This window comes from Akebia trifoliata, chromosome 14 (genome assembly GCF_017979445.1).
Source record: "Akebia trifoliata isolate Shusen 1 chromosome 14, ASM1797944v1, whole genome shotgun sequence".
NCBI lineage: Eukaryota > Viridiplantae > Streptophyta > Magnoliopsida > Ranunculales > Lardizabalaceae > Akebia > Akebia trifoliata.
The window spans coordinates 7,882,243-7,896,914 of record NC_141388.1 but is presented as its reverse complement, the minus strand read 5'-3'; the positions used below and the strand labels follow the sequence as shown (position 1 = coordinate 7,896,914).

The following is a 14,672-nucleotide window of genomic DNA, read 5'->3' as shown; positions in this document are numbered from 1 at the left end:
AAAATTGGGGTGTACTAAGTAAAAGTTAGGTGGCAATAACAGCTCTAAATTTTACCTTTATTTAGGGAGGGAAAAATAAGAGGGAGACTTTAATTCCAAAAAGAAAGACTCATTAATTACGGTGTCATAAAGACGTCTCCTGCCCTCGTGGACCCTCCTTCACCCTTCCATAGCTCCATAAGTAGCCTTCACTTGCTCTCTCTTTCCCTCACCCCTCATTCTCACCTCTCTCTCTTTCTCAGTCTCTGCTTCTTTTAGCTTTTCGTGAGGGAAATGGCTACTGTGACTATGACTTCGGTTTTCTTTGTTTCTCTCAGTCTCATCTCCATTTTTACTCTTATTGACGCCAGAATTCCAGGCGTCTACAATGGCGGTTCATGGGAGACCGCCCATGCTACTTTCTACGGAGGCAGCGATGCCTCTGGAACTATGGGTAAGATTCCGGCGAAGAGTTTTTCTTCTTATCTTCTCTCCGTCCGACATTTCCGGCAATGGGTCAGATTCCGAGTCCCCTGTTTTTTTTTAATAGAGATCTCACTTCCTCTGTTTTTCTTTCTCTGCAGGAGGTGCTTGTGGTTATGGTAACCTCTACAGTCAAGGTTATGGAGTCAATACTGCTGCATTAAGCACTGCTTTGTTTAACAATGGCTTGAGTTGTGGTGCTTGTTTTGAGATTAAATGTGCTAACGACCCAAAATGGTGCCACTCTGGTAGTCCCTCCATCCTCATTACGGCCACTAACTTCTGTCCACCAAACTTCGCTCTTCCCAATGATAATGGCGGTTGGTGTAACCCTCCTCGCCCTCATTTCGACCTCGCCATGCCCATGTTCCTTAAGATTGCAGAGTATCGCGCCGGAATTGTCCCCGTTGCTTTCCGCAGGTGAACTTCTGCTCTGTGTGTCAGATTTCGAGTCTCTGTTCACTTGTTTTTTAGGACTTTTCTGGGTTCAGGTTCTCAATCAAATTAACGGTTAAGATTAGAGAGATTTCCTAGAGATCAGCAATATCTATTTAGGATCCCTAGTTCTCAAATGGGGTTTGAGGCCGTCGATCAAATCAACGGCTCAGATGGTACGATACTTCCTGGAGATACAAATATCTGATAGATCGCCAGGAATCGTAACTCATCCCTAGGAAATTTCTGATTTTAATGTGCATCAAACCTCTTTTAGGTTAGAGGAGGCCCTTTTTAATTTAAGTACTGTGTCCTTAGGGCACACGTTGAGATCCATTAAATACACCTCCAAAAACATTTTCTACTACCAAAAGTACCTTCAAAGGCTTATTTCCCATTTAAGAAGAAAACCCTTTAAAGAGTTAAGAGAGCCGAATTCGATTTTGATCACTTTCGGTGATTTCGTAGGGTATTTTAGTCATTTTCACCTGTTTTTTTTTTACTACTTTTCCAATACTGTAGCTTTAAATCTTTAAAAGCTTTTCTAAGGTGCTTCGTTACCTAAGTTTTTTCCGTGTCCCCACAGTATCTTTTAAGATCATGATCGTGACTAAACATATCAAATCAGAAAATCAGGGTTGCACCCCACGCCCATGTGCGGTCATTCTCTCTCTCACTCTCTCTCTCTTTGCATAAAGAGTGAAGAAGAGAAACCCAATCAGATTTCAGAAGTTGTGGGGCCCATGTCTATCTCATCAATGTAAAATGGATTCTGCTTCACACGTTTCCGCGTAGACTTCATATTAACCTATGCAAGAATACCTTTTCCGTTAAAAAATTGTTAAACTAACGGAAATCACGATCCGGGTATCACGGAGTTGAAACTTAAAATGACTAAACTATCCTTATCTACAATTTGTTTATTATAAACCTTGGAAGTGTTTTTTTTTGGTGGCGCACAGGATTCCATGCCGGAAGCGTGGGGGGATCAGGTTCACAATAAACGGTTTCCGTTACTTCAACCTGGTTTTGGTATCAAACGTGGCGGGTGCAGGAAACATCGTACACGTGAGCATCAAAGGAACTAAAACAGGATGGATGAGCATGAGCCGCAACTGGGGTCAAAACTGGCAATCAAACGCAGTATTGGTGGGCCAATCCCTATCTTTCCGAGTCACAGGCAGTGATCGACGCACCTCAACTTCCTGGAACATCGCCCCCTCCAACTGGCAATTTGGTCAAACCTTCACTGGCAAAAACTTCAGAGTCTAAATTTTTTTTTTTTTATTTCCCGCCTTTTATGTCTTTTTTTTTTGGCGCCATTTTAGTGCTGCTTTTTCTTACTTCAGTTTTTTTTTTCTTTTTTCTTGGGGAGGTGAAAGCAAAAGAGAGAAAAAGTGTGGGGTGGTGGTGTGTGAGAAATTGTGACTTTTGTTTTTTTGGGTGAAAGAGAAAAGAAGTAATTGTAGGTAGAGAGGAAGCTGAAGCGGCTGCAAAAGCATGTAAGCCCGCAGCTTTGATATATTAATATTATATTAATGAAATATATTTGTGGGTTGTATGTAATTGTCTTGGGTCAAGTAAGTTTGACTGACTCGATGATCACCTTCATTTATCTTTCTTTTTTTCATTGTTCCATATGTGGCCTTTTATGATCTTTGGCCTTTGGGGGTTCACATCATACAAATCTCGAGGACAATTTAGGTGTTAGGGCCATCACTTATCTCTCTTGGACTCTATTGATATGTTAATTAGTTTAACAAGTACTTTAGAGCTTCTATTGCAACACCAATTTTTGCTAATGCCATCTTAATTCTTTGGTGATTTACATAAGAATTTGAGTAGTGTTATCAGTAATTGGTGTGGCAATAGAATTTCTCATATTTTATTTTTCTTACTTTTGAAGGACCAAGCAATAAATAAAATCAAGGAATTACCAAGATTCAACGTAGAACATCATATCCATTGAAAGCTAGATGCTAAAATAATCCTCACTATAACTAAAATCAGTTAGTTGGAAATTTTCTTTTTAATCGATCTCAAAAATAAAATTAAAAATTTAGGGAATCCATACTTTCTTTGGGTGGTAAGAAGGTGAACATAGTCATCGTGGGTGTAATTTTCTTAACAACCTTCTACCTTGACCTTGAGTAGTCGTTTGAGGGTGTTCCATTGATTCCTTATTACACTCCGTCGTTCAAGTTAATACATAGTTTAATAGAAAAATAGTGCAATCTAGTAAAAAAGAGGTAATCAAGGGTTTTTGTGGAGCATATATATATATATATATATAGATTTCTCCTCGCTATCCCTTATTAATTTGAGAGTTTTTTTAATGGTTGATAGTTTCATCATTGAGTACCACTTCCATTTTTAGTGAGATTTGGCACTATCCCGATGCCACATGAATTATAACCGTTTAAAGCATGTTTTTAATAAGTTATAGATCCTCTTAAATTCTCGGATGTTCTCTCACGACTTTTTGAAAGAGGGAGTATGCACTCACAACGAATGATAATGCCCTCGGGCTCATTTATGCGTTAAGTAAAAACCATTTGTTACTCTTCCTAGTCTAATAAGTCGGGTTTCACATTGACATTTTGACGAAATCTTATATCTGGTCCTTACATTGGTCGTGAATAAAGTTACCACACTTTAGAGAGAAAGAATTTTTTTTTATTAAAGTGAGGTGCACCTAGTAGTATTTTTAAGAAATACTTATTTTTTTTAAGATTGGGGTGCAATAGACAACTTGTGATCTGCAAGTAGCAATTGGTCCCTATTTCTTTACCAACTGTTATGCATATTTAGCTACTTTTCAACAAATCATCTCCCATTTTATGTAACCCAAATAAATTAATTATAAAAGTGATTCTCCCATAACTAGAACAAGAAAGCAGTTAAAGTAAGAAATGACGAAAATCCCATATTTGTGATTTTGGAATCTGTTTCCCATTTAGAAAAATGACTAAATGAGGCTCTAGATCATAAAATCCAAAACAAAAAAAAATAAAGAATATTCTCCATGGACCATCAACTACAAATAAACCCCAACTACCACCACTTGTTTCAGAAATGAACTACAGTAGGAATCAGACAAATAGGTTTGCATTATTAAACTGCTTTTCTCAATGAGGTAACTCTAGATACCTATCTTAAAATATAAAATAATCTTTGGATTCCTAACTTTATTATGTGTGATAAAAAGTGAAAACCTCGAATTCCTTTCCCATCAAACCTACTACTCCTCTTATCCTACTAATACTGTCAAAGTGTAGATTTTTTTATTATATTTCCTTTGGAAGGAAATATTTTTTAGAAAAAATTGGAATAATGCTGTTAGATGTAAAAAATATACAATTATTCTTAAACTTACACATATGCTCTAAAAATTCACATTGAACAAAAGGTGAGCTCGCAACTGAATTGGTTTGCTTCTTTTAAAGAAGTGTGGTGTCTTGGGACGAGATATGACCTCACTTGTGGCATATTAGAACCCACGTATTAGAAAGCCTCATCGGGATTTGCAATTCTAACTGAAATAATGCAAAACATTAATGATGATCGATAATGGGAGAAATACAACGGAAGAAAAATGCTAAAGAGGGATTTTATAAAAGGTAATGATATAAAGAGAAAAAGTAAACGACTCTAGGAGTTTGAATTATATTTCATTGTAAACTACTTACTAACTTAAGCATCAAAGACTCTTTGATAAGTATTAGCGATTCAATTAAAATTATATGTTTATCTTTAATTAATTCTTTGTGTGATGTTTACTAGTTACAAGTTGTTTCTGTTGGTCATAAGTATGTAGCAACTAAAAGAAAAACTCTTGCAAGTTACTAATAAGAGCTGATAAAGTAAGAAAAATAATTAAAAGTAAACTTGATTAATTCATCGAAGGTCATAAGGTTTTAAAAGAAATCAATCAAATGCATCTTAATCAAGATAATTAAGTGGTTCTACTTCTACACATTTGATCAACCAACATTTTGAGTGTAAAAAATTACGACAATACCAGAAACTCAAGGGCAGGGGTGGAGCTTGTTAGGAGCCGGTGGGGGCAATTGCCCCCACATAATTTTTTTGAATGATTTTAGATATCCTTGCACTTGTGCTTTCTTTTGAGATACCCCTATATTTTCAACTAAGATGACATTGCCTTTTGACTTGGGCATTGTCTCATGGATTAATTGAAATGAACTATATATCCTTTTCTTTAAGAATTTCTCCCAAAATCATTCATCTTCAAGTTCTTCAACTGTACCATTAACTATACTTTGCCCCCATTACAAGATAATTCTGACTCCACCTTGCACAGGGGCAAGGGAAATGGAGAAAAGCACAAGTAACATTTCCAATCATGATTAATGCACCTATACCATATGCATTCGAGCCATTTAAACGATGCACATGCTATGATCTTACTCCACCTATTTCCATGGACCACACTAGTTCACAATTTTCGTTCAATGATTAGTAAATTTAGGTGCAGAAATTCAAAGAAAGGTCTGAAGGTCAGGTGGAATTGGTTGTACTCATCTGGGCTAAGTAAGAACCCATATTTAAACCTGTAGATCTGCAACTACAACACATTGAATGGCTGGTACCAACCCACACAGCTATGAAACCAGAAAGGATCCCACACAACTAAAGATCGATCTGTTGTATTATTTAGAATAATAATCAGAAAGAATTCCTAATGACAGATCCATAAAAAAGTTCAACCATCAGATGGTTAAGATTATGAACACAGGTCAGTATCATTATTTGGCTTGATTCTTATGCCAAGAGACAAAAAGAACAATATCTTAAACAAATAAAATGGAAAGTTTTGTCTGGTTTATATTTAAAAAAAAAAAAGGGAAGGGAGGGAGGAATCATATCTTACCATATCTACATGGCTATTTTGCTAGATAAGCTGAAAGGGTAAGATGGGACCCACATCAGGTAACAGATATATATGCTCACTAGCACCATTGGATGCCAATTGTCGCGGCACAAGCACCTTTTATATGAATCCATTTCGAGAAAGTGAAGGTTTGTTCTCATTCTCGTAAAATCTCCATGGATGGATGGATTGATTTCCACAAGGCTGGAGGGATGAGGTGACTTTGTCCCTGCCACCTCAGCTGCCACCTGTAAAATACCTACTTTTGTAGGCTTGAATTCTGTTCTGCCATCCCAGAGTACTACACCAAACTGACTGGAGCATGGTTATGGAGACTACTGAGCACAAGTTCCATACATTGACCACTTGTATTTTGGTTTCTGTGCCATTGCATTTCCAATGGTGCTTCACTTGGAATGCTCAAGTGTTGAAGAATTGCTTCTACCCGAATCATTTTGTTCTCTCAATGTTGTAGTTGTTCCATATCAACCAAGCTTGTAAGATAATTTGTGCTCACATCACATATAGGAGTTTTTTTTTAATCCCCAATCACCCTGACTAATAAGTCTGGATGGTAAAAGATACCCATTTTACACATTTGCAGTCTAACAGGAAATCTCTGTATTTAAGGAAAAAAAATTCTGTCAAAACGAATAACTACACTCTTGAAACTGTTAAAAATATTGCCCACCATACCCATTTCCATGTACAAACACAATTCTTACAGCCGATTTAAGATATATTATAAATAGAGCATGAGATGATGTGAAAAATACTGCATTCTTCCTTCTCTGATATAAACAACACATATATACGAATGTAATTATTGAAACACAATGTACCGCATGTGTAAGACATCGAATGAGAATTTCGTGGTGAAAAATACCCCATTCCCCCTACTCTGATAAAAGCAACACAGATATACACAATAGTATTTATTGAAAGATGATGCACACCAAGGTTCCCCGTGTAAGAAGAGGTTGAGTGATGGCACTTAGAACCAGCTCCCAGCATCGCGTATTCCTTCCATTCTATCAATGGGCCTTTCATCTTACCGTGGCTATCTAGTCATTGACCCCGCACGCAGTGGTTTGATCGCAAGAAGGTTCAAAATAGGTCTTGAAATACCTGGACATGAAAAGGAGCTATATAATTTAATTCTAAATGGATCAGATCAACAAAAATATGAAAGCTTTATAATTTACTTTTAGATGGATTAATAAAGCAATGTACTTAAGTGAGAAAAAAAATTATGTTTCGAATAGAATAATATTTCAGTTGGCAGGAAATGACCGCTGGCCATGGCTTTGTTATCTCCCGTGCTTATTCTTAAAAAGCCTTCATTTGCTTCAGGATGGGATGTAGTGCAAGACTTCCTCCATGATAATCAACAACATTATGTTTGGCAAAAATTTACATTGTTTGTTTGTTCATTCAACCACTGGAGGGACAATACCAAATTTGCGATCTATATTATTATTGAATATAAGTGATTAAATAGAAAACATATTACAAGAATAAGTAATAAAGGTCTTTAAATGATAAATGATTGTTTTTTGCTTCATAGATGGGACATAATCAGTGCTTTAAAAATTGTCTCGAGACACCAAAATTTTTGGGATGCGGTTTTGGTGATGATGGTATGTTTGGTCAAATTTTTATAATTCTCATGAATTATTTAAAAAAATTAAAACAACTAGAGAATTACGCAAACTTTAGACCACCTTGATTCTTACACCTTGGCTCTCAAAGGGAGGAAAATGCCTTGTACAAGTCTCACACTTTTTAAAACACTGGGTTGGAGTAGTGGGAGTTTTGAACTCCCAGGACTCCAAAGTAACAATGTTTGGTTGGCCATAAGAGTTATCACCTAAAAGTCCCACGATTTTGTTTTCTTGAATTTAAATGACCACTAGAATTTTCCATGGGAAAACTATTGTGTGTTGCATATGTATGGGGGGTGTGGTGGAAGCCATCCCAAATTGCCATGGGACATGGCATAACCATTCAAATTTTTCATGGGAAAACTTTTATATATCGCACAAGTATACGTGGTCCTATCCCAGAATTGTTACCTGGCTGGGTATTTCCAAAATAAAATCTCTAAAAAATTGGGTATATAGTATATTAGTCCCAAATTAAAATATGAGAAACTGCGGCTTGACACCCCCAAAACCAATCTAAAAATTGGAATGTATCAATCCCACTAAAAAATTACGTAAAATTGATTATACAAATCCTAAAATCAATACTTAAAGAAGGGAAATAACCAATACCAAATCAACAAAAAAGGGTATATCAGTCTCACAAGGAGTTGAAAAATAGGGTTGAAAACCTTGTATGATAGTTTGGATACCCTAGATCACATTCAATACACGAAAGTGAGTGTTGGCTATCGGGAACACAGTGTCCGCAATCTACACCTAAACAAGAAAGATCTAAGAGAAAGACATTTTTTAGCACCAGAGGGAGATGCGAGAGAGATGGTGAGGATATGAGAAAAAGAGATCAAAGAGAAATACGAAGAAGAGAAAGTTAGAAAGAGGGGGAGGAGGTGTCTAAATACTCCAGTAGGTTCGACGAAATTGGGCTTAATTGAAGTAGATCACTGTTAGTGGAACTGCCAATGATGGAGAAGCAAAAAGGGGGATGAGCATAGTCACCAAAATCTGCAACTTACTGAAAAAGTCGCGATTAAATTATGACATTTTCCTTCACTGAAAGTCTTGACTTTAATGAACTTCATGATTAAATCACAAACATCACGATTAAATCAAGAACTTTATGATTAAATCAGAAAATATAAAAAGATCTCCTTGACGACTAGTAAGAGAAGATGACCACTGATGAAGTGTTAGATAATGAGGGTGAAAATGAAGATGACATTGATTTTGATCAGTTGATAAATCTTAACTTACACGCATGATTGTTATCTTCTTTATATTTTGAACAATACAAGCCTTGATTGTGTTGTAGACCTTTGGTTACTTCTTGTAATTTAATATGGGATTCAGTGATTTGTTATTGTAATTTTATATGGTATTTGATTTAATAATATGAGAACAACACCTAGTAGGAACAATTACAAGGTCCTAAACCTATCTCGATTTTTTTTTTAATGTTTCCCGATTTTACTGTATTTTTCGAATTTTTCCCTAGTCAACTTATTCCTGAACCCCGACTTGGTGACTACGGGGATGGGCACACGTAGAGCTTAGAGAAGAAAAGGGTTGGCAAATCGATCAAACTATCTAATGTGATGATGTAACCTGGTTGAAAATTCTCGCCAATGTAATAAAATGAAATCAACAGGGATGGGGGAGGAACTATAAATGGAATGATTCAAACCCTTGCACGATTGGAAATTCGTGTGACTTGGGTGGATCCCAAGGTATTTAATTTTCTAAGTACACAAAATTGATATTTACCATAGATATATGTGCCTAGATTCCAACAAAGGGCCCCTTTAGTAAGGCAAAATGGTTGATATAACAACTTTGAAGCAATTGGGAAAGACTAAGGATGACTTTGTAGGAGGCTCGGAGATTCTCACCATATTACTAGGTTGTAATCGTAAAGTGAAGATATTCAAATCCATCTTGCTTATGAACAAATAGCAATAAAGTTGCTTTAGATCCTTTCTCCAACCTCCACTTATCTAAGGAATTCATTAGCATGCTTATTAATTCCTCTCTAATGATAATCTAACCAGACTTGTAGAAAACTATAGTAAAATTCATCAAGGTCCAAAGCATAACCAACCTTCATGATTTCCAATAACTTTTACTACTTCACCTTTCTACTCATATCTTAGATTATTGGTAAATTTGATCAAACGCAAGACCATCTAAGCAAGGTCGAGAAGAAGAGTATACAAATAAAAAGGAGTATAATACCACCACCCTACGACAATTATCCATTTTTTTAAATCCAAAATGTTATCATCCTTCTAATTTTATTTAACATGATATTTACTTTTTAATTTTTCTATCATTTGGTAGTATAAGGGGAAAAACGAAAAAAAAAAAATCCCATCCCTCCTTTCCACGAAAGGAATCATTTTTTTTCTTAATATCTTAACTCTCTACCATGTCCACCAAAAGAATGGAACCCATTTCTCCCTAGCAATCAAATATAAAATATATCTACTAACACACGTTTACAATTTTTGTTCCAAAAATTTGCTTGCTAGGTGGGACCCGAATTTTTTTTAATCCTGTGTAAGAGATTAAAATTTATTTATTTATTCAATAAAGATGTGAGTAATTAAGGATTGGTTACATTAGTTATTTAGTTGAACGGAAACCTTTTAACAATACAGATTCCAATTGAGAAGTTCAATTCAGGATTTTACACCATTCGATACATAATCTGAGTCACAGTTCAACGAGCATTTGTGGCCCTGACCTGAAACTAGACAGATTGAATTTGGTTTTCTTAGTAGATGTAGGCATCGTTGCAAATCTTGTTGTTCTTTGGTTTGTTCTTTATTTTCTTTGTTATTTTCTTCGCATTCGTGTTGAACAGGTATCTCCAAAATCGCAACCAATGGCCTGTTTGAATCCCAATTTTCTTCCCCCAAAAACACATAATTGTAAGAAAAAACTATTTTTTTTGCGCAAAAATGGTGAACAAATTAAAGGGATACGAACCTGATCGGGATCATGAACATGGCATTTCTCGAGTTCAATTTGATTCAGAGTATACTCTTCCACCACCCAATCGGTGTACGGCCTCTGTGGAAAACTAGGGTTTTCTTCGATCCATTATGGCTGAAAAACTACCATTTTTGATCCCCCAGTCTTCAACACTGATTGCCCTAAATTTAAGAGAGATAACGAAGCTCTGTAAAAAAGAACGACAAAGAGTTCAGTAGAGATGTTAATGGAGTATTCACCGTATTGTTGCTGGTGTACCTGGCATTTCCTCGGGATCCTACTAGAACAGATCGAAATTTCTCTTTGAAGGGCCAACTCGCTACGAAGAGGTGAAGTAATCGATTCCCTTACATGACACATGAACCTCTGAATATTCGAGATGCCCTGTACATTCCAACTGGTGGAGAGATTTTTTCCTCACAAAAAATTTCGTGATAGTGATTACAGACCCTCCAGTGCGTGCCACGTCATGTCTAACAAGACTAGTTTTGTAAAGAGAATCATTTTTCTTGGAAGATTTTAAGCCTTACTAAGTGTAGTTTTGTTTGAATGGATTACCACGTCAGAAATCCAACACTACAATCCTCTAATTTTCTTCTAAAATCTTGGATCAAACCTTTTGTTTTCAATTTTAGTTTTTTTTTTAACTTGATCTGAGGGTTTTTAGATGGACGGCTACCGAACTCTTGAACTTAAAATTGAAATTCAAGAGTGAAAAATTATGTACTTTGAAAAAAAAAAACTATTCAAAATTCATAGAATTTTGTCCTCTACAACCTTGTAGCATTGGATCATGTTTTTGGATGCCACAACTTGAGCTCAAAGACTTTGAGTGAGGGTGAGATCCTTACTAGCTTAGTAAGCCTAGTCACACTCTTTTGTAAATTGGAAATGCATTCAAATACACTAGGGGTATGTTTGGAAAAGGAGAGTTAGACATAAGAGGTGAATTTCTGATGAGTCAACTTATGAAAGTTCAGACGCAAGGTTAATAGTAACTTTGGTGTGTGGTTAGGAAAGAAGCAAAAGAAAATAAAAAGGACTTACTAACGTACTAAGATTTTAAGCTCAAATGGAATATGAAATCGGCAAATCCAACACCACGGTCTTCTAGATTTCATGGAAAAACTCTGATCAAACAAAAAAATTAAATATTTTTTTTTCAAAAATTGAGCTTTATCCAATGTTTTGAAAATAGACGGGTACAAAACACCCAAATTAAAATTAAAATTACTGGTGAAAAATAAAATAAAATAAAATAAATCGATTTTTTTTCGAAGATCATGGAATTTTATCATCTATATCTTGTGGTATTGGATCATGTTTTTTGGATGCGAAAAGACAACGACCCTTTTAGTAAGGCTAGCCTTACTTGACCAAAAACCATGTTCTGTGTGTGACCTTCTCTTCATTGGTTCCAATCTCCATGCGCCATTGATGCATGAGAAGGGAAGCGAGAACACAATTAGCACTAGGGATTTCTCTCTCCCTCTCATGTGTTTGGATTGCAAGATGGAAAATCAATAAAATAAAATAAATAAGTCAACAACAAACAAATAGAAAAGAAGAAGAAGCTTTGATCCATCCATTAATAGGTAGTTTGGTAGTTCAACCTACGTTTTTTCCCCAAATTGCAAAATTAGAGTTATAATTAGGGTTTATAGGGTAAAAGAGTAGTTTGAATTATGATTTATCATTAAAATCCATTAGAGTTTTAGAGGAGATTGTGCTTGGTGATGGATGTGAAGCGAGAGAAGAGAGAGAGAGAGGAGTTACATGTGTTGGGGAAAAAAATGACTGTGAGTTGAATGGACACCATATGACTCTCCCACAAGAACTCAAAATTCATCCTTAAGGATGAATGTTGAAAAGCGCCTTTTTAAAAAGTTGGAGGGTTGGGAGAGTTTATAACTTGCGCAAGTTGCCCGTGCCAAACAACAGAATCATTTAACTATCACTAGTTGACAATTATCACGTTCAACATGTTGTTACCAAACATACCCTAGGTCTATTGTGATTGGGTGGATCCTAGATTATGTAAGCAAATTTTTTCATTGGGACATGCCATTGTAATTAACAAAATTCCTTCCTCAAAATATTAAAATAAAATAAAATGCAGAGTGATTAATATAACATAAATGTAAGATTTGGATACCGAAAAAATGAATACATCAATGAGCAAGAATCAATCATAAAAAATCAAGAAAAATTACTTAAAAGACTCTGGTGGAGGGACTTTTTTCTAAATAGTCCTTAAATTTTGGGTGGTCTCTTAATAGTACATTTAGTAAACTTTTCTTTGCTTAAGAGTCCTTGGGCATCATCTCACATGTATAATGTCACTGAAATACCCAAACTACCATTTTCTCACATTCTTCACATGGTTTTCCATTGGAGATTATGATCATTTTCGACAATCTTTGATCGTGAATGACGAATGAATAATGATATTCTCTTACTTTTGAACATTTAGACGCATTTTTATTTATTTATTTCAATGTTTCATCAAGAACGATGAAGAATGAACTTGAGATTCTAATTTTTTTATTATTATATCGTAACTTTTGATTTGCAATCATGATTTCTGCATTTTGGGTATTTCAAGGAGATTTACCAAGTATCTAAGTTGGAGAAATGTAAAATCTGGTTCACAATACACATTTTATTACTTAGAATTGAGTTTCCCCTTTTGAACTTAGTATCGAATTCATTACTTAATGTCAAGTTCACCAATTTTTATTTAATTATTGTCGAATTTGATAGTATTTTCATATTAAAAAAATCGTCAAACTCGACAATAATTAAATGGTAAACTACAATATAAAAAAAATGGTGAATTTGACATTGAAAATGTGAATAAGATTTTTCAATTTTTTTTTCTTCATTTTTTTGTGAGTTTGATACTAGGTAAATATCCTCGAAACACTGCAAATAAAAAATTACAACTTAATCATAAAAGATAAAAAATAAATCGAATCTCAACATTTTTCTTAGTGAACATCGAAATAAATAAAAAATATACATAAATGTTCATACGTAAGATAATATCATTCTCCATTCATCATTCATGATTAAAGATCGTAAAAAATGATCAACAATCATCATATATGATTGCAATTGCTTTTGAAAATTCTAATTTTGCGAAGAATATGAGAAAATTGTAGTTTGGGTATTTCAAAGACTTTATACAGGTGAGATGAGGTTCAGAGACTATTAAGAAAAGAAAAGAAAAGTTTACTAATAAATGGACTATCAAGAGATAGCCCAAGACTTAGGGACTATTTAGAAAAAAAAATCTATCCATCAAGTCCTTTAAGTAATTTTTTCTAAAAGTTATCAAATATAATAATCCACCTAAGATTTGTCTATAGGATTTGTGGGCTCGCTCAGGAGGCATTTTTGGAAGAGTGCATCAACCTTTTGAAGATAGAAAACAACAAATTCACACCATTAATGGTTTTTTTCCTCATGGATTCCATATGCTTTCCATTGTGTGAAATGTGATGCCGAATGAGGGTAGTTTTGTAATTTGGGGAAGCCATTCAATACACACGGGCACATGTGATTGGTAGATCTCAAATCCTGTGATGAAAAAATCTGAGCAAAACAATTTCCCCATAACTGACTTGTGAGTCTCCATAGCTATGTTGTCTTTGTATTTTTTTTTCTCTTGGTAAAGCTAATTGCATGTCACTTGTAGGTTGTAACTAGCACGCAAGCCTAAAACCTACATGCACAATGCATGCAAGCAACACATGAGAATTTCAAATGCAATAATGATGGATAAATGCCTTAATACAACTTCTATTAATGATATTGAAGGTCATTTACAAGGCAAAGCTAACTCAGCCAATTTCCAAGTTGGTACATAGTCCTGTGATGGTCATTCGATAGCTCACGAGACACTTTTGATTATTTGCTGTTCCCTTCTTGTGGCTATTGCCAAGGTCATTCTTAGCATTTCATGGTGCAACCCAAGAATTTCTTAGGGTGATCCTAGTAGAGGGTAATCTCTGGTTTCCATAAGCACTTCAACTTGTCTTGGGAGTTATATATTGAGTAGGTGAATGCATTGTGCCACCCATGTGGGACTTCTTGTTGTACAATATAATGCCATGTGCATGGATTATACCACTAATGTACGTATTGGTGTCTTAACTTTAATAATTTCGATGGATGGATTTTGTTATCTTGAACCTCGTCCGGACTGTTTGATTCTTCTA

General features: G+C 35.2%; 1 protein-coding gene and 1 long non-coding RNA gene across 5 annotated transcripts; one reads left to right on the top strand and one right to left on the bottom strand.

The window, feature by feature from the left end:
- Window positions 1–201: 201 nt before the first annotated feature.
- Window positions 202–2,463, top strand: LOC147385975 (expansin-A6). Its single transcript, XM_086422739.1, has 3 exons — window positions 202–433; window positions 564–882; window positions 1,860–2,463. The coding sequence occupies exons 1-3, from the start codon at window positions 274–276 to the stop codon at window positions 2,167–2,169; spliced, it is 789 nt and encodes a 262-aa protein (XP_086278865.1). The 5' UTR covers window positions 202–273; the 3' UTR covers window positions 2,170–2,463.
- A 3,095-nt stretch (window positions 2,464–5,558) lies between these two features.
- Window positions 5,559–10,842, bottom strand: LOC147385974 (uncharacterized). 4 transcript variants are annotated; one of them, XR_015172240.1, is made up of 3 exons: window positions 10,444–10,687; window positions 6,748–6,919; window positions 5,559–6,410 (listed from the first exon to the last, which is right to left on the bottom strand). It is a non-coding gene; the product is annotated as an uncharacterized LOC147385974 (long non-coding RNA). The 4 variants fall into 4 exon arrangements; XR_015172238.1 differs by lacking the exon at window positions 5,559–6,410 and adding an exon at window positions 10,708–10,842 and having other exon boundaries at window positions 6,553–6,919; window positions 10,444–10,610; XR_015172239.1 differs by lacking the exon at window positions 5,559–6,410 and adding an exon at window positions 10,689–10,783 and having other exon boundaries at window positions 6,553–6,919; window positions 10,444–10,610.
- Between the last annotated feature and the right edge of the window lie 3,830 nt (window positions 10,843–14,672).